General features: G+C 45.8%; 1 protein-coding gene and 2 long non-coding RNA genes across 5 annotated transcripts; 1 reads left to right on the forward strand and 2 right to left on the reverse strand.

The window, feature by feature from the left end:
* Positions 1-1,964: 1,964 nt before the first annotated feature.
* LOC142072630 (uncharacterized) lies at positions 1,965-16,905 on the reverse strand. Its single transcript, XM_075130107.1, is given in 5 exon segments — positions 1,965-3,054; positions 3,056-4,133; positions 15,360-15,476; positions 16,143-16,269; positions 16,742-16,905. Coding segments are annotated over 5 exon segments (1,749 nt in total). The 5' UTR covers positions 16,766-16,905; the 3' UTR covers positions 1,965-2,651.
* Positions 5,190-12,744, forward strand: LOC142072643 (uncharacterized). Of its 3 annotated transcripts, none has more exons than XR_012669150.1 (3): positions 5,190-5,784; positions 7,823-9,919; positions 11,155-12,744. It is a non-coding gene; the product is annotated as an uncharacterized LOC142072643 (long non-coding RNA). The 3 variants fall into 3 exon arrangements; XR_012669151.1 differs by having other exon boundaries at positions 9,650-9,919; XR_012669149.1 differs by lacking the exon at positions 5,190-5,784 and having other exon boundaries at positions 7,489-9,919.
* A 6,765-nt stretch (positions 16,906-23,670) lies between the features above and the next one.
* On the reverse strand, positions 23,671-24,747 carry LOC142072649 (uncharacterized). The gene is made up of 2 exons (XR_012669158.1): positions 24,698-24,747; positions 23,671-23,891 (listed from the first exon to the last, which is right to left on the reverse strand). It is a non-coding gene; the product is annotated as an uncharacterized LOC142072649 (long non-coding RNA).
* Positions 24,748-25,519: the final 772 nt, after the last annotated feature.

The raw sequence follows: 25,519 nt of genomic DNA on the forward strand, positions 1-25,519 counted from the left end.
AACAATCCCCGCCCCCACCCCACAAAAAAATCTGTTACATACTTCTCCCACCCACACCCAACAACCCTCCTGCTTCACTCCCAGGCTAGTTCCAGTAATTACTTCCCTCTCCCTCAGCTCCTCTGTTACCCCTGACTCCCCAAGCCTTTGTACTACTCCTGAGGGGTACAGGAAATAGGTTTCTGTATTATAGTTTACATGAATTCTTACAAAAAGTTCTGTATTAATATGCCGAGTAAAGAATCTATTTGTCAAAATACACTTTCTGAATCTTCGTTGTCTGCATTGCTACAGACATACTTGCCGACAGGAATTTTGAAATAAATTACCAAAATAACTGAAACTAGTGTGATTATATTGTGTTATTTTGACAAATGAAATATGTAGAATTTTAAAATATTGTTTGCAGAATTTGTAGGTGCAGAATTCCCCCAAGAGTAATGGGAAACGCTTTCTGTGCACCTGCCAGTCACACAGTTCATCAGGCCTCATGGTCAGTTAGGCCCTAGAACACTTTGATTGGTTGCACTTCACATTGGCTTCTCCACCTGCCGTGTGAATGCATCAGCTTTTTTAATAGCAAAGAAACACCTGGTTACACAGACCTTTGTTACACATTAGGGACGTAGTTCTTCTTCATCACATTTCTATTTAAAGTAGACGGCATGAGCAGTTCCTGAGTCTTCTTTCAATCACACACACTTGGCTGTCCTGCCCTGCCCCTCAGCCCAATTCATGCTGAGAGAGGACTGCAAATCCCACCTCTAGATGTCACCCAAGAGTCACCCCGTCAGGGTTCCCTCCCCACTCTGAACTCTAGGATACAGCAGGATACTCTAGGATACCATCATGTGCCAGCAATGCCCCTCTGCCATGTACATTGGTCAAACTGGACAGTCTCTACATAAAAGAATAAATGGACACAAATCAGATGTCAAGAATTATAACATTCATAAACCAGTCGGAGAACACTTCAATCTCTCTGGTCACGCAATCACAGACATGAAGGTCGCTATCTTAAAACAAAAAAACTTCAAATCCAGACTCCAGCGAGAAACTGCTGAATTGGAATTCATTTGCAAATTGGATACTATTAATTTAGGCTTAAATAAAGACTGGGAGTGGCTAAGTCATTATGCAAGGTAGCCTGTTTCCTCTTGTTTTTTTCTACCCCCCCCCCCCCCCCCAGATGTTCTGGTTTAACTTGGATTTAAACTTGGAGAGTGGTCAGTTTAGATGAGCTATTACCAGCAGGAGAGTGAGTTTGTGTGTGTATGGGGGTGGGGGGGATGTGAGAAAACCTGGATTTGTGCAGGAAATAGCCCGACTTGATTATGTAAAGAGTTGTCACTTTGGATGGGCTAGCACCAGCAGGAGAGTGAATTTGTGTGGGGGGGTGGAGGGTGAGAAAACCTGGATTTGTGCTGGAAATGGCCCACCTGATGATCACTTTAGATAAGCTATTACCAGCAGGACAGTGGGGTGGGAGGAGGTATTGTTTCATATTCTCTGTGTATATATAAAGTCTGCTACAGTTTCCACGGTATGCATCTGATGAAGTGAGCTGTAGCTCACGAAAGCTCATGCTCAAATAAATTGGTTAGTCTCTAAGGTGCCACAAGTACTCCTTTTCTTTTAGCAGTGGGAACCCGCATGAAAGACCCCCTAAGCTTATTCTTAGCAGCTTAGGTTAAAAACTTCCCCAAGGCACAAATCTCTATTTGTCCTTGGACTGAGGTATGCTGCAATCGCCAAGTGATTTAACAAAGAACCAGGGAAAAGGACCACTTGGAGTTCCTCTTCCCCCAGCAATCCCCCCAAGCCCTTACACCCCCTTTCCTGGGGAGGCTTGAGAATAATATCCTAACCAATTGGTTACAAAATGATCGAAGACCCAAACCCCTGGGTCTTGGAACAATGGAAAAAATCAGTCATGTTCTTAAAAGAAAGATTTTATTTAAAAAAAAAAAAAAAAAAAAAGGAAAAATCATCCCTGTAAAATCAGGATGGAAAATACTTTACAGGGTATTGAGATTCAAAACACAGAGGATTCCCCTGTGGGCAAAACCTTAAAGTTACAGAAAACGGGAATAAACCTCCCTCTTAACAAAGGGAAAATTCACAAGCAAAACAAAAGATAAACTAATCCGCCTTGCCTGGTTTACCTATACTGGTTGCAATATTGGAGACTTGGATTAGGATGGGTTGGAGAAGATGGATTTCTGTCTGGCCCCTCTCAGTCCTAAGAGAGAACAGCCACAGAAACAAAGAACCAAAAACAAACCTCCCCCCAGATTTGAAAGTATATTTTGTCCCCATTGGTTCCTTTGGTCAGGTGCCAACCAGGTTATTTGAGCTTCTTAACCCCTTACACGTAAGGAGGAATTTTAGGCTACCCTTATGGTTATGACACACCCGCTGGCTGGAACAGAGTTAGGTGTGGGGGGAAGTTCCTGGCTGGGTCCCATCTAGATGGGAGGAGGAAGAAGGGGTTATCCTGGCTGCATTCCAGTGAAGTGAGTGAGCGAGTGTGGGACAGAAAGAGACACATGTCTGGATCCCACCTACATGAGGGGGAGGGCTCCCTAATGCAGTAGGCTGTGATCATCTGCTCTAAATTCCCTCCACCTGTCTGCTCTTCCCCACACTGCTCAGCCAAGTCCCCTTCCCTGTCCTCCACAGTCTCTCTGCTGGGCATCATGGGGACAGGACCACTCCCTGGTCTGCATCTGCTGGTGCTGTATCAGGCCCACAGGCTGCCAGAAGCCCCTCAGGCCCTGGCGGTGGCAGAGGGGCGCCGGTGTGCGTGACCGGGTGAGGTTGGCCACTCTAGCAAAGTGCTTGCCCCAGTCAGCACAGCTGTACTGCTCCTCTCGGCTGTGAATGAACCAATGTGATTGCAAGGAGGCGGCCCATGCAAAGCTCTTGCTGCAGCCAGCGCGTCGGAACGTCCTCCCCCCAGTGTGCGTGCACTGGTGCCGGGTGGGTGGATTGGTTTTTTTCACGTTCTTACCAGAATCATCACAGTGGTGCGGCTGCTCCCCGGTGTGTGCGCTGGTGTGTTCTCAGGGTTGATGTCTCCGCAAAGCCCTTCCCGCAGTCAGCACAGCAGTACGGCCACTCCCCGGTGTGCGTTCGCTGGTGCAATGTCAGGGTGGAAGCACTGCGGAATCCCTTACCACACTGGACACAAAGGTGCGGCCGCTCCCCAGTGTGTGTGCGTTGGTGTCTTCTCATGGCTGAGCTCTGTGCAAAGCCCTTGCCGCAGTCAGCACAGTGGTACGGCCGCTCCCCGGTGTGTGTGCGCTGGTGTATTCTCAGCTTTGAGCTCTCTACAAATCCCTTGCCGCAGTCAGCACAGCGATGCGGCCGCTCCCCGGTGTGTGTGCGCTGGTGACTTCTCAGTTGTGAGCTCAGTGCAAAGGCCTTGCCGCAGTCAGCACAGCGGTGTGGCCGCTCCCCAGTGTGCATGGGCTGGTGTCTTCTCAGCTCTGAGCGCCATGCAAAGCCCTTCCCACAGTCAGCACAGCGATGCGGCCACTCCCCGGTGTGCGTTCGCTGGTGCACTGTCAGCGTGGAGGCACTGCAGAATCCCTTACCACAGTGGGCACAACGGTGCGGCCGCTCCCCAGTGTGTGTGTGCTGGTGTATTCTCATGGCTGAGCTCTGTGCAAAGCCCTTGTTGCAGTGAGCACAGCGGTGCGGCCGCTCCCTGGTGTGCGTGCGCTGGTGTCTTCTCAGCTTTGAGCTCTCCGCAAAGGCCTTGCCGCAGTCAGCGCAGCGATGCGGCCGCTCCCCAGTGTGTGCGCGCTGGTGTCTTCTCAGGTGTGAGCGCCGTGCAAAGGCCTTGCCGCAGTCAGCGCAGCGGTGCAGCGACTCCCTGGTGTGCGTGCACTGGTGCTGGTTCAGTGCGGACGGGTTGCTGAACCTCTTGGCGCAGTCGGTGCAGTGGTGGGGACGCTGGCCCATGGGGAGTCTCTGGTGTGTAGCAAGGTCTGGTCTCTGGCTGAGTTTACCCCGGGGATGAACTGCGGTCTGTGCATGGATCCCTCTGTGGGATGTGGAATCCTGCTTCCCTGCCGCACTTTCCCCACATTCAGACTGTGTCCGCGTCCCCACCAGGATCCCGAGCCCTGCTGGAGAGAGCTCACGGTTAAGGCTACAGGTTTGTCAAGGATGGAAAATGTCACAGATGGAGCGATTTCACCATTTGTCTGTGACTGTTTTTTGGATGGGTGCCTCACCCTGCAATGGTGGCTCCTGTCTCACAGGGTTGGACCTAACACCTCTCTCTGGGTACTGAGACCTGGTCTGCGGGGTTACAGCGCCACTCAGATTTGCCCTCGCCCCCCAGTGATAATGGTAGGGGAGGCAAGTCAAACTACAGTGAATGGCCTTGCCACCCAGATCCTCTCTAGCCCGCAGCAACCCCTCTACACCAAGCTGCGGTCAGGCTTTCAGCACTGGGGGAAGTGCTGGGCACGTGCCCCACGGCGAGGAGGAGGGCAGGTTTTTTTTAAAAATCAGGGTGCAGTCACAGGAAGTTTAGTGACCTGTGACTTTTACTAAATTTTCTGTAATTTTTTTATACAAAGTGCCATGACAAATCTGCAGCCTGACTCAGGGTGGTTCTACCCTATGTTGTTTGTGCAGAGCCTAGTACCTGCTCCCACTCCCACGTGCACCATGCACCTCTTGGGTTTTCTTTGATGATTAAACTGTAGCTTGCCCAGGATACAGGCAGTGCCTGGCACAACAGGGCCTCTAAGTGCTAACAAATAGGGTCCGGGGTTTGTTTCAAATTGACTTTGGTTATATTTCAATCAGAGGTTTCTATTTACATGTGGCTGGTTCTTCACATTCTCCTGTTTTATACCATGAGGCCTGTTCCACAGTGTTTGCGCGGTTTTAACCATATTGGTTCGAAACTAGCTCATGTGGATGCAGTGAGACCGGTCTAAAGCTGCATACCGTAATTGTAGCTTTAAAAAAGTTTTCTATTTTTCTCTGTGAGTTCCTACCTCCCAGAGGTCAGGGAGCTTAGGTACCAATCTCTTATAGAGCTCCGGGAGGTTGGTATCTAAGCTCCCTGACCTCCGGGAGGTAGGAGCTCTATAAGAGATTGGTACCTAAGCTCCCTGACCTCCGGGAGGTAGGAGCTCACAGAGAAAAACAGAAAACTTTGGTAAAGCTACAATTACGGTATCCAAGCCAAATTACTTGCTGAACGAGATCAGGAGTAATAAAGAGCCGAAAGGCCCAGCACTAACTCGCTGAACAATATCGGGGTAACAAAAAGGAAACAAAAGTATGCTTGTAAAAATGTTTAAGGAAAGGCAGGGGAAGCCAATAACAGAGGGACAAATGGAATTAACAGAAGCTCCAGCCACCCCCTTTGTAAAAGAAGTTACATCTTTTAAACAAATCCTTCAAAAATTTGGGCACAGTCCTTGGACTAAACAAGCCCTAGCTGATGTCTGCACTATTTCGGACCTAGAGGATAGATTGGCTCAGTATAGCCTCATATACAAACCTTCTAGTGTTGCCAAAAGAGATGCAGCAGCAATTTGGTTGTTGTGGGAGGCATGTAAGGATTCTTCCCTCCGCCTGTCTTCTCGTAAAGAGGAAAAGGCACAAACGGAAAAGGGAGCAGACAATTGGATACCCAAAGTCAGCTGAAAATAGTGAAAGAGGCATTCCAGGAATGCAAAAAGAGAGAAAGATTCCTGGCAGACAAAGCTAAAGCCTCTGAGAAAATTGAAAGAGAGAATCATGTGCTCCAAGGTATGGTAAAGAAATTAACCTTGAAGCAGGGCAGAGCACCTGCAAATCATAGTCGTTGTGAGTCACTAATTAAGAGACTGAGACAAAAATTGTGCTTTGCCTCTAAACAGGTAGCAGCCATTACAGTAGGTGAAGGGGGAGAAGGTCCTATGCACGGCACCCCCAGGCATAATTACAAAGAGAAAAGAGAGTGAAAAGTTAACTCTGCAGAGCTGGAGGGAATTAAGCAGCTAAACTTTGTGAAAATGTTAAAAAGGAAAAGTGTTAGAGAAAAATAATTCTTGGTTTCTTTGCAGCCATTCTGAAGGAAAAATGGGCCCTTTTCCAAAGGAATGTCTGTAAATTAGCCAGGCAAAAATAAACTATTTAAAATCATTTGACTGGACAATTTAGTCAAATTTGCTAAAAGAACATAAGAGGGTTCTATTGGAACTTAACTGCCTCAAATATATAAAGGAAATGTAAGATGTAAAAACAGAGCAGTGTGGAAGGGATGTTAAGGAAAAGAAAATGTGTATGTATCTGTGTGTGTGTAAATATGTAAAGTTCTAAGGACCAATTGGTTTTGTTTTAAATAATGCCACTAAAAATCCATTTGACTCTTTAATTCAAAGTTGCAAAACTGACAGACCTTTTTGCTAGACACAGGTAATTAGTGTTGTTTGGCTTCGGGATTTGGCATTTAACCCTTAAAAGGTAACTCAATGCTTTGCAAAATTTAAAATGTTTTTAAGTTGTGGCTGCAGCAGGGCAGTCAAAATCAGGAGAATAGAAAAAAAATTCTGGATTCTTTTTGTTTGGTTGGTTTTTGTTTATTTTTGTAACAAAATACCACATGAGTGTAGTAAAAAAATAAATAACTAAGAAATTAAAAAAGACAGTTCCCCTCTGAAGCAACAGCAGGCGTGAGGTGCACAAAACAAAAAGAAGCAATGTTAGAAACGCTGAGTCTTAAAATGGCTCTGTGTAATCTGATTCACTTGAATAAAGGTACATGAAAACTCTGTAAGCACAAAAGAAATAGTTACACCTTATGTAAAAATGGATATGGATATTGTTATAGAAGTTAAACTATGGAAGGAATGTGCATTTGCCCCAGAACATGTGCAGGGTATATTGTAGAAGGGGAAAAAGAAATGCAAACATACCATGCTACTTAATTAAAATGCTATTAGGGCTCCAAAGGGAGCCACAATAGGTTGGGTTTTCTTTTTCAGATTGCTGTGTGTTTTGGAAGTAGAAGTTGAAAGTAATCAAAACTCTGGTGAAAGTTGATTGTGTCCCTTTTAAGATAGAGTCTCTGAGCTGCTGATGGCTTTAAATCCAAAAGCAGGAAGCGTCTGTGAAAATGCAAATGACCTAAATGATAAAGGAAGGAAAGAACTAGCAGCACAAAGGAGCTGCAGATAAAGGACACACCTGGTCAGCAAACAAATTGTCTAAATAAATAATCCAAGGGATAACAAGATAACTTTAATAAATCTAATGATAATAAGTACCCCCGTAACAATGTATAGTGTGCATGATTTTTGGAAAAATCCTTTAAGGTCATATGGTAATGATGACAGGTTTCAGAGTAACAGCCGTGTTAGTCTGTATTCGCAAAAAGAAAAGGAGTACTTGTGGCACCTTAGAGACTAACCAATTTATTTGAGCATTAAATTGAGCAAATAAATTGGTTAGTCTCTAAGGTGCCACAAGTACTCCTTTTCCTTATGGTAATGATGCTTCTCAGCTATTACCTGTAAATAAACTTAAAGCTTAACACAGCAGGAAAAACGTTATAAACTTGGTCTACTGTATACAAAGGAAAACTGAGGTATCCCACCTTATGAATTTAATGACTAAACAGTGGGATAATTTCCCCATAAAGATAGAAGCCATTGAAACCTGGCCTGCCTATAGAACAAACATAGGAAAATATGGGGGCAATTCCTCTGTTTTGCCTGCAATCAGCAAGAGTATTTGTAAAAGAAATATTTTAAGCAATAATCTGCCACCCCAAAAGGGGTAGAAACACGTTCCTTTTCTCTTTCAGAAAATCAGGAAAAGCTGATGCCAGCTGAAGAGCAACCCAATACCATGAATTTACTGTCATAACAGAAATTGTGTTTTGTGTTCTGTTTTGTCTTGTTGCTAGCACTGTTGTGTGTTTAAATATATATATATATATATACTGAAGACCTTCAGGTAATTAAGAATAAATTAAGCTCTCTGCCCCAACTACAAGATAGCCTAATTCAGAAACAAGTTCACGCAAACGTAGACCTGGTTCAAACAGGCATTGGCAATCTAAAAGCTAGATGGAATCTTTGGCAATGGCTTAATGCCACTACCTGGATGTTGCATAAACAACAATTACAGCTAGAGAACCGCATAGCCATGGGATGTACGGAGATGCAAATTATGGCACTCTCCACATTAGGACAGGAAATGTTCTAGGTTATATCGGGGAATACGAAGGTCTTGCTACACCTACTAAAACAAGGAAGAAGATCACTGTTTGACACATATCGGTACGAATGGGTGCAGTATGTGTCCAGTAATGTAAAACCAGAACTGCTGCTCGGAGAAATTATGATTAAAGTAGCACAGCAACAAGGACAGGAGACTCGGATATGGAAAGTTAGCCCACTCCCCACAATGCATGTGGGATCATACTGGCTACCTCGGACCTCGAGCCAGTGGGCTGGGGGGGACGGAAAACTATTGGATATTAGAGGATGTACCAAATGGACACCTCAAAAGTGGGTGTGCTTATCCCTGCCTGAAGCCTCAGAACCTCACAGTAAGGATATGTCCATGGGATCCTGTGTATGGGATGAGTTAAGTAATGAAACCAGGGTACTGTATAATGGGCAATGCGTTTGTATTACCTCATGGGAAATTGTATAGTGGGAGGATGGGAGGACCAGTAATCCACCGGTAGATGAATGTAAATGTAACGTAAGCACGATTTTCACTAAAAATCATACTTACTATTTGCCACAGCCAAAAAGATCTCAATTTACAATGGAGGCAGGACGACCAGAGTTCTCCATTCACCTTGATCTTGACTGGCAAGAGTTAGCACTAGAGTTAACTATTAGAACAAATACTTATTCGCTATTAGAACAAACAAGTGAGAGCGTAGGGAATACAACTATCCACGTTAATTGGGATGTGTGGAGTGCATTGTTGTATAAAAAGAATGTATGTGAGGCTAGAACCATGAGCCCAGCTCGCCTCTCAATATATGCGCTCTAAAAGATTATCTAGAAAATGACACTATTGACTGTATTATTATAGTGTCAAAAGAGGGATACTGTTGGGTCGCCCTCAAAGTTACACAAGTAGGATAGAATTATAATTATGTAGCAGTAGAAATAAAGATAGACAAAAGAGTATATAGGTGTGACAAAGTGAGACTGTGCTTGATGTTTCTTCTGGATAGTGTGCGGGTGCCTCAGTTTCCCCTATGCAGTTCTTAAGTATCTAGGGGGTGGGGTAAGGGTGTATGATTATTGCAGAGTCCTAGAGGGCAGGTGTGTGCAGGGGTCTGGACACAGACAATGGCCAACACCCTGTTTCCTGGCAACTGATGGCCTGGGCCCTTTCCCCCTGCAAGGTGAGAGCTAAAGGGTTGGAGAACAAAGGAATCAGGTGACCTCCTGGCCAGGGAAAGGGGAAAGCCCAGAGGAGGAGGGGCTGGAGAGAGTTTCAGTTTGGGGCTGGCTGGGACATGGAGTGAAGTGCAGACGTGGTTGTCCGGCTCACTGGCCCCAAAATGGACCCAGCTGAGGGGTCCAGTTCTCTGCACCTACAAGCTCTGTGTTAGACCATGTTCCTGTCGTCTAATAAACCTCTGTTTTACTGGATGGCTGAGAGTCCCGTCTGACTGTGAAGTTGGGGTGCAGGACCCTCTGGCTTCCCCAGGAGACCCGCCTGAGCGGACTTGCTGTGGAAAGCACACAGAGGGGCAGAGGATGCTGAATGCTCCGAGGTCAGACCCAGGAAGGTGGAAGTTGTGTGAGCTTTGTGTCCTGAAGACAGGCTGCTCACAGAAAGGAGACTTCCCCAGAGTCCTGACTGGCTTCATGGGGAGCAGTTCCAGAGCAACGCCCAGGGACTCCGTGACAATAGGTACTGTAAAAAGGTATGAACATCAGTTCCATGCTGTTGAATTTCACTCCGTAACAAATGCCAGGCCAAAGTGCTAATTATTTCAGGCCGGTACAGGACAAAGAGTCTGTGCTGGATAGTGATAAGAACTTTGAAGAAACAATGCTATTCTTTAAAACAACACTGTGATGCTCTTCCCCCGCGGGGGGGGCCCTTGTCATGCCTATGTAAATCTTGGTATCCGAAGAGGGAAAAATAGATAGTGGGATAAAACTTGTTAAATGAATCAAGAATCATCGATTGTGTTGTTAAGTAAAAGAATGAATGATGAGTGCATCAAATTGAGAGCCTGAAGCAGGGAAATAATTGGTTAGTAAATGGTGCCAGCCTAATCCTAAGAATTTCAACCTTGATATTGATGGGCCAAAGAATATGCAAAGTGGAGATAACCGGATGACCCCCAGAGGGCGAACCAGAATCCACCCAAAACACATCAAGGAAGAACAAGAAGATAACATCTAGCCATCGTGGATGTGCCACCTGCTGCTGATTGAGCTGATCGATGGTCATCTCAATTGGAAATTCAGCATGATGAAGCAACTTCCATAGACTTGTATTGAACCAGAGATCTATTAAAAATTGGGTCCAGGGACTGTGTTCTTTGAGTCTGGTTCTACAACCACCCTCCAGGAGCATCGGATGCATATCTGACAACGACTCGGTTCCACTCTCATGTCCAGGCCACCTGGCCAGTGACTTGGCACGAGCAACATCTAGGCTGGTAACTATAACAACCTTTATGTAGAACCTGTGTGAGAATGTCTGTGTGTGTGAAGAAAAGGAGGACTTGTGGCACCTTAGAGACTAACAAATTTATTTGAGCATAAGCTTTCGTGAGCTACAGCTCACTTCATCGGATGCATTCAGTGGAAAATGGATCTATATAGAAATTGCATAAAGGAATATTTTGTTGTATTTACAATTAACATGGCAATTTGCCTTGTCCCTCTTACAAGATCCTGTTGGTATCATTTTTATTAGTATAACACTATGCAGTTTATTCCTGCGGGGGAGTGAATCCTTTTCAAGGAATTCCTTCTACAGAAATCATTTACCCTCAGCCTGATGTTTCACTTTTTGTGCAAAACTAAAACCGTCAAGAGGGTAGGGGGTTTTTTGGGGGTGGGAAGTGGGTTGAGGGGATGACAAGTCACTCAGGGTTTGTGTTATGTAATCTGAAAACCATGTCTTGTTTTACAACCCAATCAGTGACACTGCTGAGCTGGAAGGGGTAAATGGCTGCTACCCAGCAGGACTTTGATCTACAGTCACAGACTGCGTTCGGGCTGAGGGCTGTGCTAAGCATTGACACTGAAGCAATGTAAGTGACAACGATTTCATACCACTGAGAGAGCAGGAGGAGAGGGGATGTGACAAAGGCCATTCCACCCCCTCTCCCTCACACCCAGCCCATACGCCAGAGTACTCCAAGCTGTGGCCCGAAGGACGATTTCGTCTGGCTCCCAAATATGTCTGCTCTCCCAGCAGCAGCTACCTGGAACGCGGGGCAGTTTTTGGGCATTACAGTGAAGCGCTGGAAGTGCCAGAGACCTTCTCTACAAAATGGCATCCTCCGCATGGTGTAACCTCGCACTCATCACTTATCATACATGACTAATCCTGCCCTGCCCTGCATCATTCCCAGCTTTCTCCTTGCTCGCCAGGGACAGGTTTCTCCAGTTTGAGATGTCATGTGCGAAGTGAAGTGGCAGAGAGGGGGTGGGGCGGGAACCTTGAGAGGACAGCGCTTTCTCTGCCAAAGGCCAGTGACTCTGGGATGCTCTCCTAGGCTGCAAGCAGGTTTTTGTCCCTATCTGAACTATTTCGAGATCCAGGTGTCAAGGGCCATAGGACACCAGCTTGAATCAGGAGGGGCAGCGGCATGAAACACACTTGAAAAATCTCTAGGGCACCCCGGCTTGGTATGATTTTCTGAGATGTGGAAAGCCTAGAAGGTGGTGTTGTGGTCTATGGACCGGCAGGCGTGTCTTTCTAGCCAGGTGCTTGTCTGACCCCCCAGTGCCAGACCCACTGACACACACAGATGGATTTTATCCTCACAGCCCCAGTGCCCTCTCCATTACACAGGTGGGGTTATTTAGGCATGGTGGAGCTGTAGTGACTCGCTTCTAGAACTGAAGTGAGATCTTTTGAATCCTACTGCAATGTCCTACCCACTAGGTAAATGCAGCCCCCATATGCTCCCCCACCACATGCTCCCCCACCACGGAGACCTCTCTCTTTCCCTCAAATCTTCCCTGTCCCCACATTGTCCCATATCACTATCCCACCCCTCTTCCAACTTCATCACCTCCTGTCATAACCATAGGGGTAGCCTAAATTCCTCCTTACCTGTAAGGGGTTAAGAAGCTCACGTAACCTGGTTAGCACCTGGCCAAAGGAACCAATGGGGACAAAAGATACTTTCAAATGTGTGTGGGGGGGGGAGGTTTTGTTTTGGGTTCTTTGTTTGTGTGGCCATTTGCTCTTGGGACTAAGAGGGACCGGACATCAATCCATATTCTCCAAATCTTTCTGAACAAGTCTCTCTTATTTCAAACTTGTAAGTAACAGCCAGGCAAGGCATATTAGTTTATCTTTGTTTTCTCAACTTGTGAATTTTCCCTTTGATAGAGGGAGGTTTATCCCTGTTTTGCTGTAACTTTGAAACTAAGGCTAGAGGGGGTTCCTTTGTGCTCTTTGAATTTTCTGCTACTCTGTAAGGTTAACTACCAGCCTAAGTACAGAGGTGATTCTTTTACCTTTTTCTCTTTAAATAAAATCCTTCTTTTTTAAGAACCTGACTGATTTTTTCCTATTGTTCTAAGCCTGTAGCCAATTGATGAGGATATATGCTCAAACCTTCCCCAGGAAAGGGGGTGTAGGTTTGGAGGAATAGGACTCCAAGTGGTCCTTTCCCTGATTGTTTGTTAAATCACTTGGTGGTGGCAGCAATCCCAAGGCAAGAAAGGAATCTGTATCTTGGGGAAGTTTTAACCTAAGCTGGTAAGAATAAGCGTAGGGGGGTCTTTCATGCAGGTCCCCACATCTGTACCCCAGAGTTCAGAGTGGGGAAGGAACCCTGACACCTCCCCATCTCCGATCCATTTCTCTTTCACAGCTTTGAGGCCCCATCATTTTTAGGTCCCATCCTAGGTCACAGATATCCAATGAGTAGGAAAGAGAGGAATTATGATAATAAGACTCCCTGGCATAACCAGGAGATCTTCAATGACCTGAAACGCAAAAAAGAGTCATACAAGTGGAAACTAAGTCAAGTTACAAAGGATGAATATTTAAAAAACACCCACAAGCATGTAGGGACAAAATTAGAAAGGCCAAGGCAAAAAACAAAACTAAACTAGCTAGGGATATAAAGGGGAACAAGAAAGCATTTTATAAATACATGGGAAGCAAGAGGAAGACGAAGGACAGGATAAGCCCATAACTAAATGAAGAGGGAGAGACAATAAGAGAAAAAGCAGCAATGGCCGAACTGTTAAATGCCTCTTTTGTTTCAGTTTTCACTGAAAAAGTTAGCAGTAATCAGTCAACTAACATAGTGAACACCAGTGTCAGTGGGGTAGGATCTAAGCCTAAAATAGGAAAGGAAACAGTTATGAATTACTTAGACAAGTTAAAAGTAAATACATCCTATACTACTTAAGGAACTGAATGAAGAGATCTCTGAGAACTTGTGGGGGATGGTAGAGAGAACCAAGGAGTGGAAAAGGGCAAATATAGTACCTAGCTACAGAAAGGGGACAAGGACAACTCAGGGAATTATAGACCAAACAGCTTAACTTCAGTACCCAGAAAGATAACGGAACAAGTAACCAAACATTGTATTTGTGAGCACCTAGAACAGAGTTTCAAACTCAGTTTACCTTAGGGCCAGTGCCAGTCCTCAAATCCTCCCAGCGGGCCAGTACTGTCACTCATGCCGCCCAGAACCTGTCCCACAAAGACTCTGGGAGAGAGTTTGGGTGGGGGAAGGAGGTCTGGGGCAGGGGATTGGGGTGCAGGCTCTGGGATGGAGTTTGGGTGCTGGCTCTGGGCTGGGGCAGGGGGTGAGTGTACAGGAGGAGGGGGAGGGGTGCAGGCTCTGGGACAGAGGTCGGGGGAGGGATGCAGGCTCTGGGAGGGGCCATTGTAAGTCGCCTGGGGGAGCGGGGGGAAGCACCTGGGGGCAGAAGGTGGGGCCAAGGGAGAGACCTTGTCCCAAAACTGCTGGAGCCTCGCAGGACACATTGGGGAGGTTCGCGGGCGCAGAGTTTGAGACCCCTGACAGTCAGCATGGATTTGTCAAGAACAAATTATGTCTAACCAACCTAATATTCTTATGGACGATTCAAAGCTGGGTGGGGCTGCAAGCACATTAGAGGACAGGATTAGAATTTAAAGTGATCTTGACAAACTGGAGAAATGGTCAGAATTGAAATGACAGCTTAGGACGGAGTACTGCAGAAAACCATCTGGGGTTACAGTGGATCACAAATTAAATATGAGTCAATGTAATACTGTTGAAAAGAAAAAAAGTATATATTCTGGGATGTATGAGCAGGAGTTTTGCAAGCAAGATGTGATAAGTAATTCTTCTACTCCTCTCAGCACGGGTAAGGTGTCAACTGGACTACTGTGTCCAGTTCTGGGTCCCGCACTTCAGAAAGGATGTAGACAAACTGGACAGGGTCAGAGGAGAGCAATGAGAATAATTAAAGATCTAGAAAACATGACCTACGAGGAAAAATTGAAAAATTGGATTTGTTTAGTCTGGCGAAGGAAAGACTGAGGGGGGCTTAACAAGAGTCTTCAAGTACATAAAAGGCTGTTACAAAGTAGAGGGTGATAAATTGTTTTCCTTATCCACTGAGGCCAGGACAAGTAGTAATGGGCTTAAATTGCAGCAGGGTAGATTTAGGGTAGACATTAGGAAAAACTTCCAAACTCTAAGTGTAGTTAAGCACTGGAACAAATTACCTATGATGATTGTGGAATCTCCATCATGGGAGGCTTTTAAGAACAGGTTAGACAAACACCTGTCAGTCATGGACTAGATAATACATAGTCTTGTCTCAGTAGAGGGGACTGGACTAGATGACCTACTGAGGTCCCTTCTAGTCCTACATTTCTGTGATTTCTAGGATTCACGGATATTAAGGCCAGACAGGTTCATTGTGCCCATCCAGCCTGGCTTCCTGCCTATCCCAGCCAAGGAAACTCCCCCAGTGATTCCTGCCTCCAGCCCAGTAATTCCTTCCCCTCCAAAATAAATACTGGCCCCTAATTCCCAGCCTCCATTTGTCCCCTTCAGTTCTTCGGCAGTGGATTTCACTCTGCCTTTGCCTTCTAGATTAAGGAGCAATCCACTAGCAGGTGCGTAAATCAGAAGGGATTGGATTATTACGACTCACCTCGGAATGGGCTCTCTGGCCCGGAGCTTTCCCTGGAGTCCTCGACATCCTGAATCCAGAGCTCTGCCTCCCCTACCTCGATCCGGTGGATTAAGTCCGGTGTGGAACCTGAATAGCCTGTTTGGGGGGAATTAATCAGTTTTATTACTAAAGTTTTGGGGGTAGGGACTCATTTATATGTTGGTGCAACCAAGCACAGTAGGGCCCCGATCTCAGTCAGTGTTTGTCTGCGCAGCACTGGATGCGACGAGGCCTCAATCTCGGACACTGCTTGAGAGGAAAGCACAGGAGATCCCAAACAGGAGAATAAAGAAATAAAACTTCCATAGAGGAGATTTTGTCCTGTCTCCCGCCAGGCAAGTTCAGTTCGTACTCTGAAGCAGTAACATCTATGACCCTTCTCAATTTGCTTTGGGGCTGAATCATGGCAGGTGTCACTGTTATACAGACCTACCATTTTTTTGCTTAGCGTGCAAGAATTGTTCAAATGTACGGTTAAGATTATGATGTTCATTCTTTCTGGGGAGGTGGGGAGCTGTTTTCTTCCTGCCTTAATAGTCTTATTTGCTCATGTGCTGTTTGCAACCAGCCCTGTGCCAGGACTGAGGTAGGTAAACAAGGTACACTAAGACTAGCCCCAGGCTCTGCAGCCTTGATTTCTTCTTCAACAGGAAGCCGAACTGAAAGAGGCTGACATCTGCAACAGCTTGGGCACATGGCAGGTGAGACAACAAGGGAACCCAGACATTTCACAGCTTTGAGTAAAGATAAATTGGTCCTTACCCAAGGAAACGAGGGCCCGGTAATTCCTCAGCATCTGGTCCCGGTACAGCTGCTTCTCTGGCCGGGATAAGAGCGCCCACTCCTCCCGGCTGAAATACAGAGCCACGTCCTCAAACGCCACCCGCAGCTGCTGGCACAAGCGTTACACACTCAGCACCCTCCGCGCCAGCCCCAGCCCGGGCTCTCAGCAGGGGACGCGGGTTCTAGGGCAGCGGCTCCCGGGGAACCCCCAGCCCAGCAGCTGTGACCCAGGGAGACCCCCCCGCACAGCCCCCCGGGGACTCGGGCCCTGCTGGCCGGCGACAGGAGTCGCCCTCGGCTCCCCACGGGGCTCTGGGGCGGGGCGCTGGGAAGGGCCCGAATCCCAGGGCAGGGACCAGGCTCCTCCCCCGGCCGGAGTCCCCGCCTCCGCCCCAGGCCTGGGCTCGGCCCCGCTCCCGCCCCCGGCTCGGCCACCTCGGGGCTCCTCGGCCCGGCTCCGCGTGTCCGCCCGGCCCGGGGCCCCCAGCGCCGCTCCCCGGCCCCAGCGCTCCGGCTGCAGCCCCCAGCCCCGGGGTCACTAGCGCGGGAGGGACCCGGTCCCGGCCCCCGCGTCCTACCTGCGCCGGCCCCGGTGCAGCCATCGCCGGGCTCGGCCCCGGCCCCGGCCCCGGCCGCTTCCTCCGCCCGGGCAGCGACTTCCCGCCCCGCGGCTGGTGCCTCCCCGGGGCCGCAGCCGGCTCCAGCCCTGCTACGCTTCCCGCCCGCCTCCCTGCGGCTGCAAGGACCCCGCGCCTACCCCAGCGCAGGGACCTTCCGGTGTGGTGTGTCTATTACTGCTCCCCCTGGGAATGTGCGACTGGCCGAAGTTACTGACACGTAGCAGATTGCAAGAAACTGCTGTGGTATAAAACAGCTCCCTGAGGTAGCAAATGCCTCCAGGTAGCAGCTTCTTGCACTGTCCTGTGTGACATTGCTACACGTAGAAATGTGCTATGTGTAGAAAGCTTGTGCTCAAATAAATCGGTTAGTCTCTAAGGTGCCACAAGTCCTTATTTTCTATGTGTAGCAGTTACTGATAGGTGTAGATTGTAAGAAACTGCTATTTGATGCAGCAACCTAAATCTCCCTTGCTGGAATTTAAGCCCATTACTTCTTGTCCTATCCTCAGAGGTTAAGGAGAACAATTCTTCTCCCTCTTCCTTGTCACAACCTTTTACATACTTGAAAATTGTTATCATGTTTCAGTCTTCCCTCATAGGTCATGTTTTCTAGACTTTTAATCTTCACAGTACTCCAGTTGAGGCCTGATCAGCAGAGTAGAGCGGAAAAAATACTTCTGGTGTCTTGCTCACAACACTCCAGCTAATACATCCCAGAAGGATGTTCAGTTTTTTTTGCAGCAGCGTTACACTGTTCACTCATATTCAGCTTGTAGTGCACTGTGACCCCTAGGTCCCTTTCCGCAGTACTCCTCCCTCGGAAATCATTTCCTGTTTTCAAAAAGAAAAGGAGGACTTGTGGCACCTTCGAGACTAACAAAGAAAGCTTATGCTCAAATAAATTGGTTAGTCTCGAAGGTGCCACAAGTCCTCCTTTTCTTTTTGCGAATACAGACGAACACGGCTGCTACTCTGAAACATTTTCTATTTTGTATGTGTGCAGCTGATTGTCCCTTCCTAAGTGGAGTACTTTGCATTTGTCCTTTCTGAATTGCATCCTATTTACTTCAGACTATTTCTCCAGTTTGTCCAGATCATTTTGAATTTTCATCCTATCCTCCCAAGTATTTGCAACCCCTCCCAGCTTGGTATCATCTGCAAACTTTATAAATGTACTCTCTATGGCATTATCTAAATCATTGATTAAGATTTTGAATAGAAACATATCCAGAAGTGGTCCCTGCAGAACCTCACTCGTTATGCCCTTTCAGCATGACTGTGAACCACTGGTAACTACTCTCTGGGAACTGTTTTCCAACCAGTTTTGCACCCACCTTATTGTAGCTCTATCTAGGTTGTATTTCCCTAGTTTGTTTATGAGAAGGTCATGGGAGACAGTATCAGAAACTTTACTAACAGCAAGATAGACCATGTTGACCACTTCCCCATGTCCACAAGGCTTGTTACCCTGTCAAAGAAAGCTAGCAGGTTGGTTTGACACTACGTGTTCTTGACAAATCCATGTTGATGGTTATTTATCACCTTATTATCTTCTAGATGTTTGCAAATTGATTACTTAATTATTTGCTTCATTATCTTTCCAGGTACACAAGTTAAGTTGACTGGTCTGTAATTCCACAGGTTGTCGTTATTTCCCTTTTTATAGATGGGCACTATATTTGCCCTTTTCCAGTCTTCTGGAATCTCGCCCGTCTTCCTTTACTTTTCAAAGGTAATCGCTAATGGCTCAGATATCTCCTCAGTCAGCTCCTTGAGTATTCTAGGTCACAGTTCATCAGGCCTTGATGACTTGAAGACATCTGATTTGTCTAAGTAATTTTTAACTTGTTTTTCTCCCATTTTTGCCTCTAGTCCTACCTCATTTTCACTGGCATTCACTATGTTAGGCGTCCAGTCGCCACCAACCTTCTTGGAGAAAACAGAAACGAAGTCATTAAGCACCTCTGCCATTTCCACATTTTCTGTTATTGTTTATCCCCCCATTGAGTAACGGGCCTACCCTGTCCTTGGTCTTCCTCTTGCTTCTAATGTATTTGCAGAATGTTTTCTTGTTACCCTTTATGTCTCTAGCTAGTTTGATCTCGTTTTGTGACTTGGCCTTTCTAATTTTGTTCCTACATACTTGTGTTATTTGTTTATATTAATCCTTTGTAATTTGACCTAATTTCCACTTTTTGTAGGACTCTTTTGATTTTTAGATCATTGAAGATCTCCTGGATGGTCTCTTGCCATACTTTCTATCTTTCCTACACAGTGGTATACCTTGCTCTTGTGCCCTTATAATGTCTCTTTGAAAAACTGTCAATAGTCTTCAATTGCTTTTCCCTTTAGACTTGCTTCCCATGGGATCTTATCTTCCAACTCCCTGAGTTTGCTAAAATCTGCCTTCTTGAAATCCATTGTCTTTATTGTGCTGTTCTCCCTCCTATTATTCCCTAGAATCATGAACTCTATCATTTCATGATCACCTTCACTCAAGCTGCCCTCCACTTTCAAATTCTCAACCAGTTCCTCCCTATTTGTCAAAATCAAATCTAGAACAGCCTGTCCCCTAGTAGCTTTCTCAGCCTTCTGAAATAAAAAAATTGTCTCCAATACATTCCAAAAACTTGTTGGATAATCTGTGCCCTGCTGTGTTATTTTCCCAACAGATGTCTGGGTAGTTGAAGTCCCCCATCACCACCAAGAACATAAGGTTGTTCTTATTTGCTGACTTGTCCTAATTTGTTAAAAACTGCTAATTACGGCAAAGAGCAGTTTCACACAGCCTACAGTGTAAGAAACTGCTCTCCGTAGGAATTTTCTACCTGAAGCAGCGACAGGTCCTGCTTTGCTAAAAACTGGCTGATGTAGCTAATTCCTATGGAGAGCAGTTTCTTATGCTGTAGGCTGTGTGAAACTGCTACTTGTATGAATTTGCTACCTGTAGTAGGGAGAGGTAGTGAATTGCTAACATTAGCAGTTGCTGATCCTAATTTGCTAAAACTTGACAGTGGTGTGGGAGGGAAGCGTAAAGTGTTCAGCTTCCAAACGACCCTGCCCGAATTCATTGTAGTGGGACACGGGACATGTGGAGGATAATTTAAAATCTTAATTTCCTTAGGGTTCGCCTTCAGTACACTTCTATGCTGGTTTCAGATGGTGCGATCTCTGACCATTACAGTTCATCAACTCAACAGGTAGGCCCAGGCAGCGATGCACTTGTCCTGTTGTCTTGACTGAGAAAGGTTTCTGATCAAAGGGAGCGTAGATTCCAGCAAGCTCCTGGGGTAGTATCTTATTGGAGATATGGTGAATGTCTCTCATACCCCATTTTGTGTTTCTTACCATCATGCCATCTTCATTTTATTTTTATTTTTTTTGCAAGTCACATAACTGCAGTATAAGCAGTAGTCCTCCATGGTCTCTGAAAAAAAATCAATAAAATGTTGTCAAATGATGGTTACATTGTGACCAAAACTGTAAATAGAAATCTTGATCTATTCATTACTGTCAATTACTCCCCAAAATTAACTTGTTTGCAAATAATTTTCCTTTTTTTTTTTTTTTTGGGGGGGGGGAAGTCATAGTTTGGATTGGATCACTGCTTGCAATTTCTGCCAAAAAACACTCCTCTTCATCCCTGTCTGTGACCTCCACCTTTATCACTTGGCTGTTGTGAGGCTTGTAAGATACATCACTTCCCATTTCGCCTATCTCTTCTGAGGTGACTTTTTTCATAGTGTCATCCACAGCAGTCTCCAATTCCATGTTTTCCTGCAATCTGTTTTCAGCAGCTAATGTTGGAGGCTCTTTAAATAGTTTTCAGTGGGAGATACTGTACATAGATCCTAAAAGTTTTCCTGAGATGGTTTCTAATTTAACTCTTTTACCCTCTACAGCAGTGGCTTTGTATGGTCCACAGTAGGAAGGTTGCAGTGGCCCTCCCTTTCTTGTTTTCCTTCTTGCATTCAGTAACATGACACTCTCCCCAACCGCGAATGTTGTTTTCCCATGTTTATGAGTCTTAGTTTGGCATACTGTATCTGTTGCTTTTAATGAGCTTTAGAAATATTAGTAAGAGCAAGTTCAATGTCAGCAGCACGTCTAGATTCCATATTTCTGGTGTACTCGTTGTAGAATTGTTCCTCAAGTTCCTCAAAATCTGTTGGCTTTGTAAACAAATGGAGAAGGAGTTGTGTGTGTAAAATGAACAATCACAGAATAACATATGCACCTGAAAGCTGATGGTTCTTAAAGACACCGACCATGTAATTTTCTGAGACTTGGTCTGGGAATGTTGCTTCAAAGCCATACAGTAGTCGAAAGGGTGACATTTTGGTTGTTGTGTTTGGTTTTGATCACAAAGAAAATAAAATGTCACCAAGAAATTCGTCCCAATTATTCCTAGTGTCATCAACCAACTTCCGCAATGCTCTATAACAAATCATGATGGATTCTTTGGTGGGGGAGAGGGGAGAAAAATTGTACGCAATCCAAAAGGTGTAAAGAGGCCATCCTAGTTTATTGGTACGATTACTTTTTCTTGAAATAAAAGATAAGTGGACTTGCAATGTACTAACATTTTGAAGCAGTTTGTACCTTCTGTCATAGTGCATTCTCCTTGCTATTAATACTGTAATTTTCCCAGCCGTAAAATGACCTTTTGATGGATTTGTTTGTGTTTTCAGCCAATCCAGTGGTTCGTGGGTGGTATGGCCTGGTGAAACTACACTGTAGTCCCAATTTTTTGTAAATGTCTAGGTTAAACTGAAAGAAAAAAAGTTAGGCCATAAACTTTCCTTTGGACAGGTTTGGTGGGTAAAAAGAGACCAAAGAATAAAATGTTATAGCAACCCTGATGGGGTGACCAGCCGTAATCCTTACCAGAGTTGAGTGGGAGTTCATAGAAACTTGTCAGCAAAAATGCCCATGAAGAAAAACTCACCAGGGCAATGAAGCCCATGTTCACTGTCAGCTCTCTGTGATCTGAAAGTGTGGTTGAAGACATAGTCAAAAACAACCTTAGAAAAAAGTATTTACCCCATCACTGAATTCTGGCCCACGACCTGTCACTGTCACAACCCAAAGGCCCCCTCCCTCCGGGGGTCCCCGGGGGGAGGCTAATTAGCCTTGTATAGTGCTAACACTGTTTCAAGTATCGTGGCAGAGTATTTTGGGAAGGGTCAAAGGTGTGAGTGTGGAATGGAAGATTTCTTTGCAGGCTGTGAGAGGCCAAAAGGGGAAGGAGGAAGAGAGCAGAGAACGGGTTACCTCAACGCTTCAGCTAGCTCAGTCTGAAAATAAGATGCTGGCCCCAGTCCAAGGCCACGGTGTTCAGCGAGAAAAAGTCTACAACTGTGTGTTATCTCACCCAGCCCCAGCCAGCCATGAGATAAAGAAAAAGTGAACTGAACCAAGGCTGCAGAGATTAAAAACACAGGCGAGACAACAGGGGGAGAAAAGCAGAGCTTCGCGTATGTTCTGGAAACGTTAAGGAGGTCACAGTGAGAACGGAGGATCCAATTAAACAGACCTGTAGAGGCAGCCCAAAACAAGCAAAACAGTGAAGACCAACACGGAGAAAAACAAAGTCTAGCTGGTGTGTTTTGAGAAAGCAGAGGGGACCACAGAAAGCCAGTTTGGACTGGTAAAAAAAGCACCAAAAGCAGAGGTCACGGAACAGAACAACCCCAAAGAAACCCAGGACTTAAAAACCCTCCTGAGAGCTGAAGCAATTTGGAGATTTACAGCAAACCCTGGACGACCTGGGCCCAGGACAGCACTCCTGTCCACCCTTCCACCCTTCTTCTTCTTAAGTTACACCCAGGCTTGGCCAGCCTCAGGTAGTTTGTCTGTGAGTATGAAAGTGGGTTAGGGCTTGGGGCACTAATGCTTTCTTCCTTCCTCTGAGTAACGTAGGGTACGCCCTCCACTCTTCGCTATTATTTTATTAATAAAGCTTTAAAACTTAGACACTTGGTATGTTCCGTCATCTCCTCCCTTAACGATCCTGTGGCCTCAGCCTAATCACCTGACGCGTCAGGCAGATTGGTAACTGAAATTTGTCACAATACGCTGTGGACATCCAAGTTGCTGTATAATTTCATACATTTTTTTTGGCATCTCAGATGCCAACGTATTTCAAAGTGGAAATGCTTCAACCCATCTTGTAAGATAGTCTGTGGCTGTCAGGATATACTGGTATCCCTCCTTTGTTGCCAGTAATGGCTGTATTAAATAAATTCCCACCCATTCAAAGGGCCAACTGACCTGTATGCAAGGGAATTGGTTGGAGTCATACTTTGGATTTCTCTTATTTCATATTCTTAATAAGCCCAGGAAAAGTATGAGGGTAGACTAAGATTCATTCAGGTGTTTAGGCTCCAGCTTTGGGAACTGACCATACTGCACCCTAAAGGCTCAGGAACAAAGAGGTGCATAAGAACAAAATATCATTTATTTATTAAAATATCTTGACTTCAGGGTGTATAACTCGTGTTTTTAGAATTCTTGTGGTTGTCAAGGTATCCTGGGGTTGTAGATGTGTGTTCATTATGTTCTGAAGGCCAAAACTATGAATGGGGTCAACAAAGAATTAGATCAGTCCCTCAGGATAGGTGCATTAGCTATTAGCCAAAATAATCAGGGATGCAGCTCCATGCTCTGCGTGTCCCTAAACCGTCCTCTGACGGCCAGATGCTGGGAGTAGACAACGGGATGGTTCACTCAGTGATTGCCTGGTCTGTTCATTCCCTTAGAAGCACCTAGCACTGGCTGCTGTCAGAAGACAGGATAAGGGACTAGACGGACTATTTGTCTGACCCACTATGGCAGTTCTAATGTTCAGCAAAAATTACAATAGATTTTTGCCTTTGAGAAAGATGTTATAGGAGATAGTAATCGGCCTTTATTGAATATTTGAGAATCCAGTTGTACACACAAGCAATGGCATGCGGAAGAACACTAAGGGCTGGATTGAGAGGCAAAATAACAGTTGCAAAATGCAATCACCGTTGGTAGATTGAATGAAAACAAAGTTTTGAGACCAGTCCATAAATTTAGTGAGACGGGAACTCAGATGACCCAACAGAATAAATCTTCTGCTCTAAAAATAAGGGAAAAAAAGTTAGAATTAAAAATTTCAAATTAGAAATCACAGTAAAAAACAGCAAGGGCAACACTAGAAACACAGCTGTCATTCCTAAAACTACTAGCATGAACTTACTTATATATATTTTCAATGAGTATTTGCTGTTAAAATATAAATTAAATAGCACACTAACATGCATCTGCACAATAACAAAGCTAAATGATGAAATCCTAAGAGTAATTCAGGGAATCCCAGCAGCAGATAAGACAAACTGGTGAACTGCTAGGAGACTCTATGCAGTCAGATACACTGATTAGGGATTCTTTGTTTCTGAGGGGGGTATATGTAAAATATTTCACTGAATTAAGTCTCCTGCAGCACCTCAGTCGGTTACATCAGACAAAGAGAGCTACCGTGAGGAGGCAGTGGGATGCCTGTGCCTTTAAGAACCCAGCCCTGGGAAGCCCATGCTGAGAGGTGCTGTTTGTGAGAGAGGAAATAAAAAAGCCCCTCTGCCTCCCCCCCCCCCATTTTTGCAAACACTGGTGTCTCAGTCCACCAAGGTAACTGTTACCCCCTCTGCTCCTGCCTGTGCCGGGGTTTTGCCCTCTGGCAGCGCCTCACCTCTGGGCTTAACCCTGGCTCCTTCTTCCCCTCCCCCAATTTTGCCCCTCAGTCCCTCTCCTAACCCTGCCTCCAGCTGCTTGATCTCCCAGACCAGCTGATTTTCACCCCCTACTCAGACCCTGACCACCCGCCTCCTCCGATTTGCCCCCTTTCCCCTGTTTAACCCCTGTAAAAAGCCGTCAGCAAAATCTTACGTCTAGAAAGGGCAGGCTGACGGGCAGTGGCTTCAGCAGATATTACTGAGCATGCTCAGTTCGTGTAACATGCAAAAAAAGCAGTCAGCAGAATCTTACCTCACCCCCCCTTGCATTCAGCCTCTAGCTCAGTGTCACCCCCCTAGCTCCTCTGACCCCACCAGCAGCCCTGGGTGCCCCATTCTGTCCATCCCCCTCCCCCATCCATTGCCTTCAGACCTCGGCCCACAGGTAGGGGGCTGTGAAGAAAACAGCCCCTAACCCCCTCCTTCCCTGTGACTGGCTGCTCCAGCCGTAAGCCAGCAGCTCTCTGTTCTGGTGTCCCAGCAGCCCTTTGTGGGGAAAAGGTGCAATTACAGGGCTTCCCCATCAAAATAAATTGTTCTGCAATGGGAAAAAACATGGGGCGCATGAATTCTGCGCTTGCGCAGTAGCACGGAATTCCTTCGTGAGTATCGCATGGGAAGCGACAGTACCGATATTATCATTGAAGCGTAGGGAATAATCAAGCCCTGGTACAGAGGTGTGTAGAGCTGTTAGTGTTCTTTCATTAACTGTTCTCCCCTGTTGGCTGCGGATAAGGTTGCTAACATACCTACCAACATACCAGCGTTATAGTTGGTATGGCAACAACAATTGCTTCATGTTTTCTGTGTATATGTATCTTCCTACTGTATTTTCCACTGCATGCATCCGATGAAGTGGGTTTTAGTCCACGAAAGCTTATGCCCAAATCAATTTGTTAGTCTCTAAGGTGCCACAAGTCCTCCTCGTTCTTTTTGCTGATACAGACTAACACGGCTACCACTCTGAAACCTGTTG

This window comes from Caretta caretta, chromosome 6 (genome assembly GCF_965140235.1).
Source record: "Caretta caretta isolate rCarCar2 chromosome 6, rCarCar1.hap1, whole genome shotgun sequence".
NCBI lineage: Eukaryota > Metazoa > Chordata > Testudines > Cheloniidae > Caretta > Caretta caretta.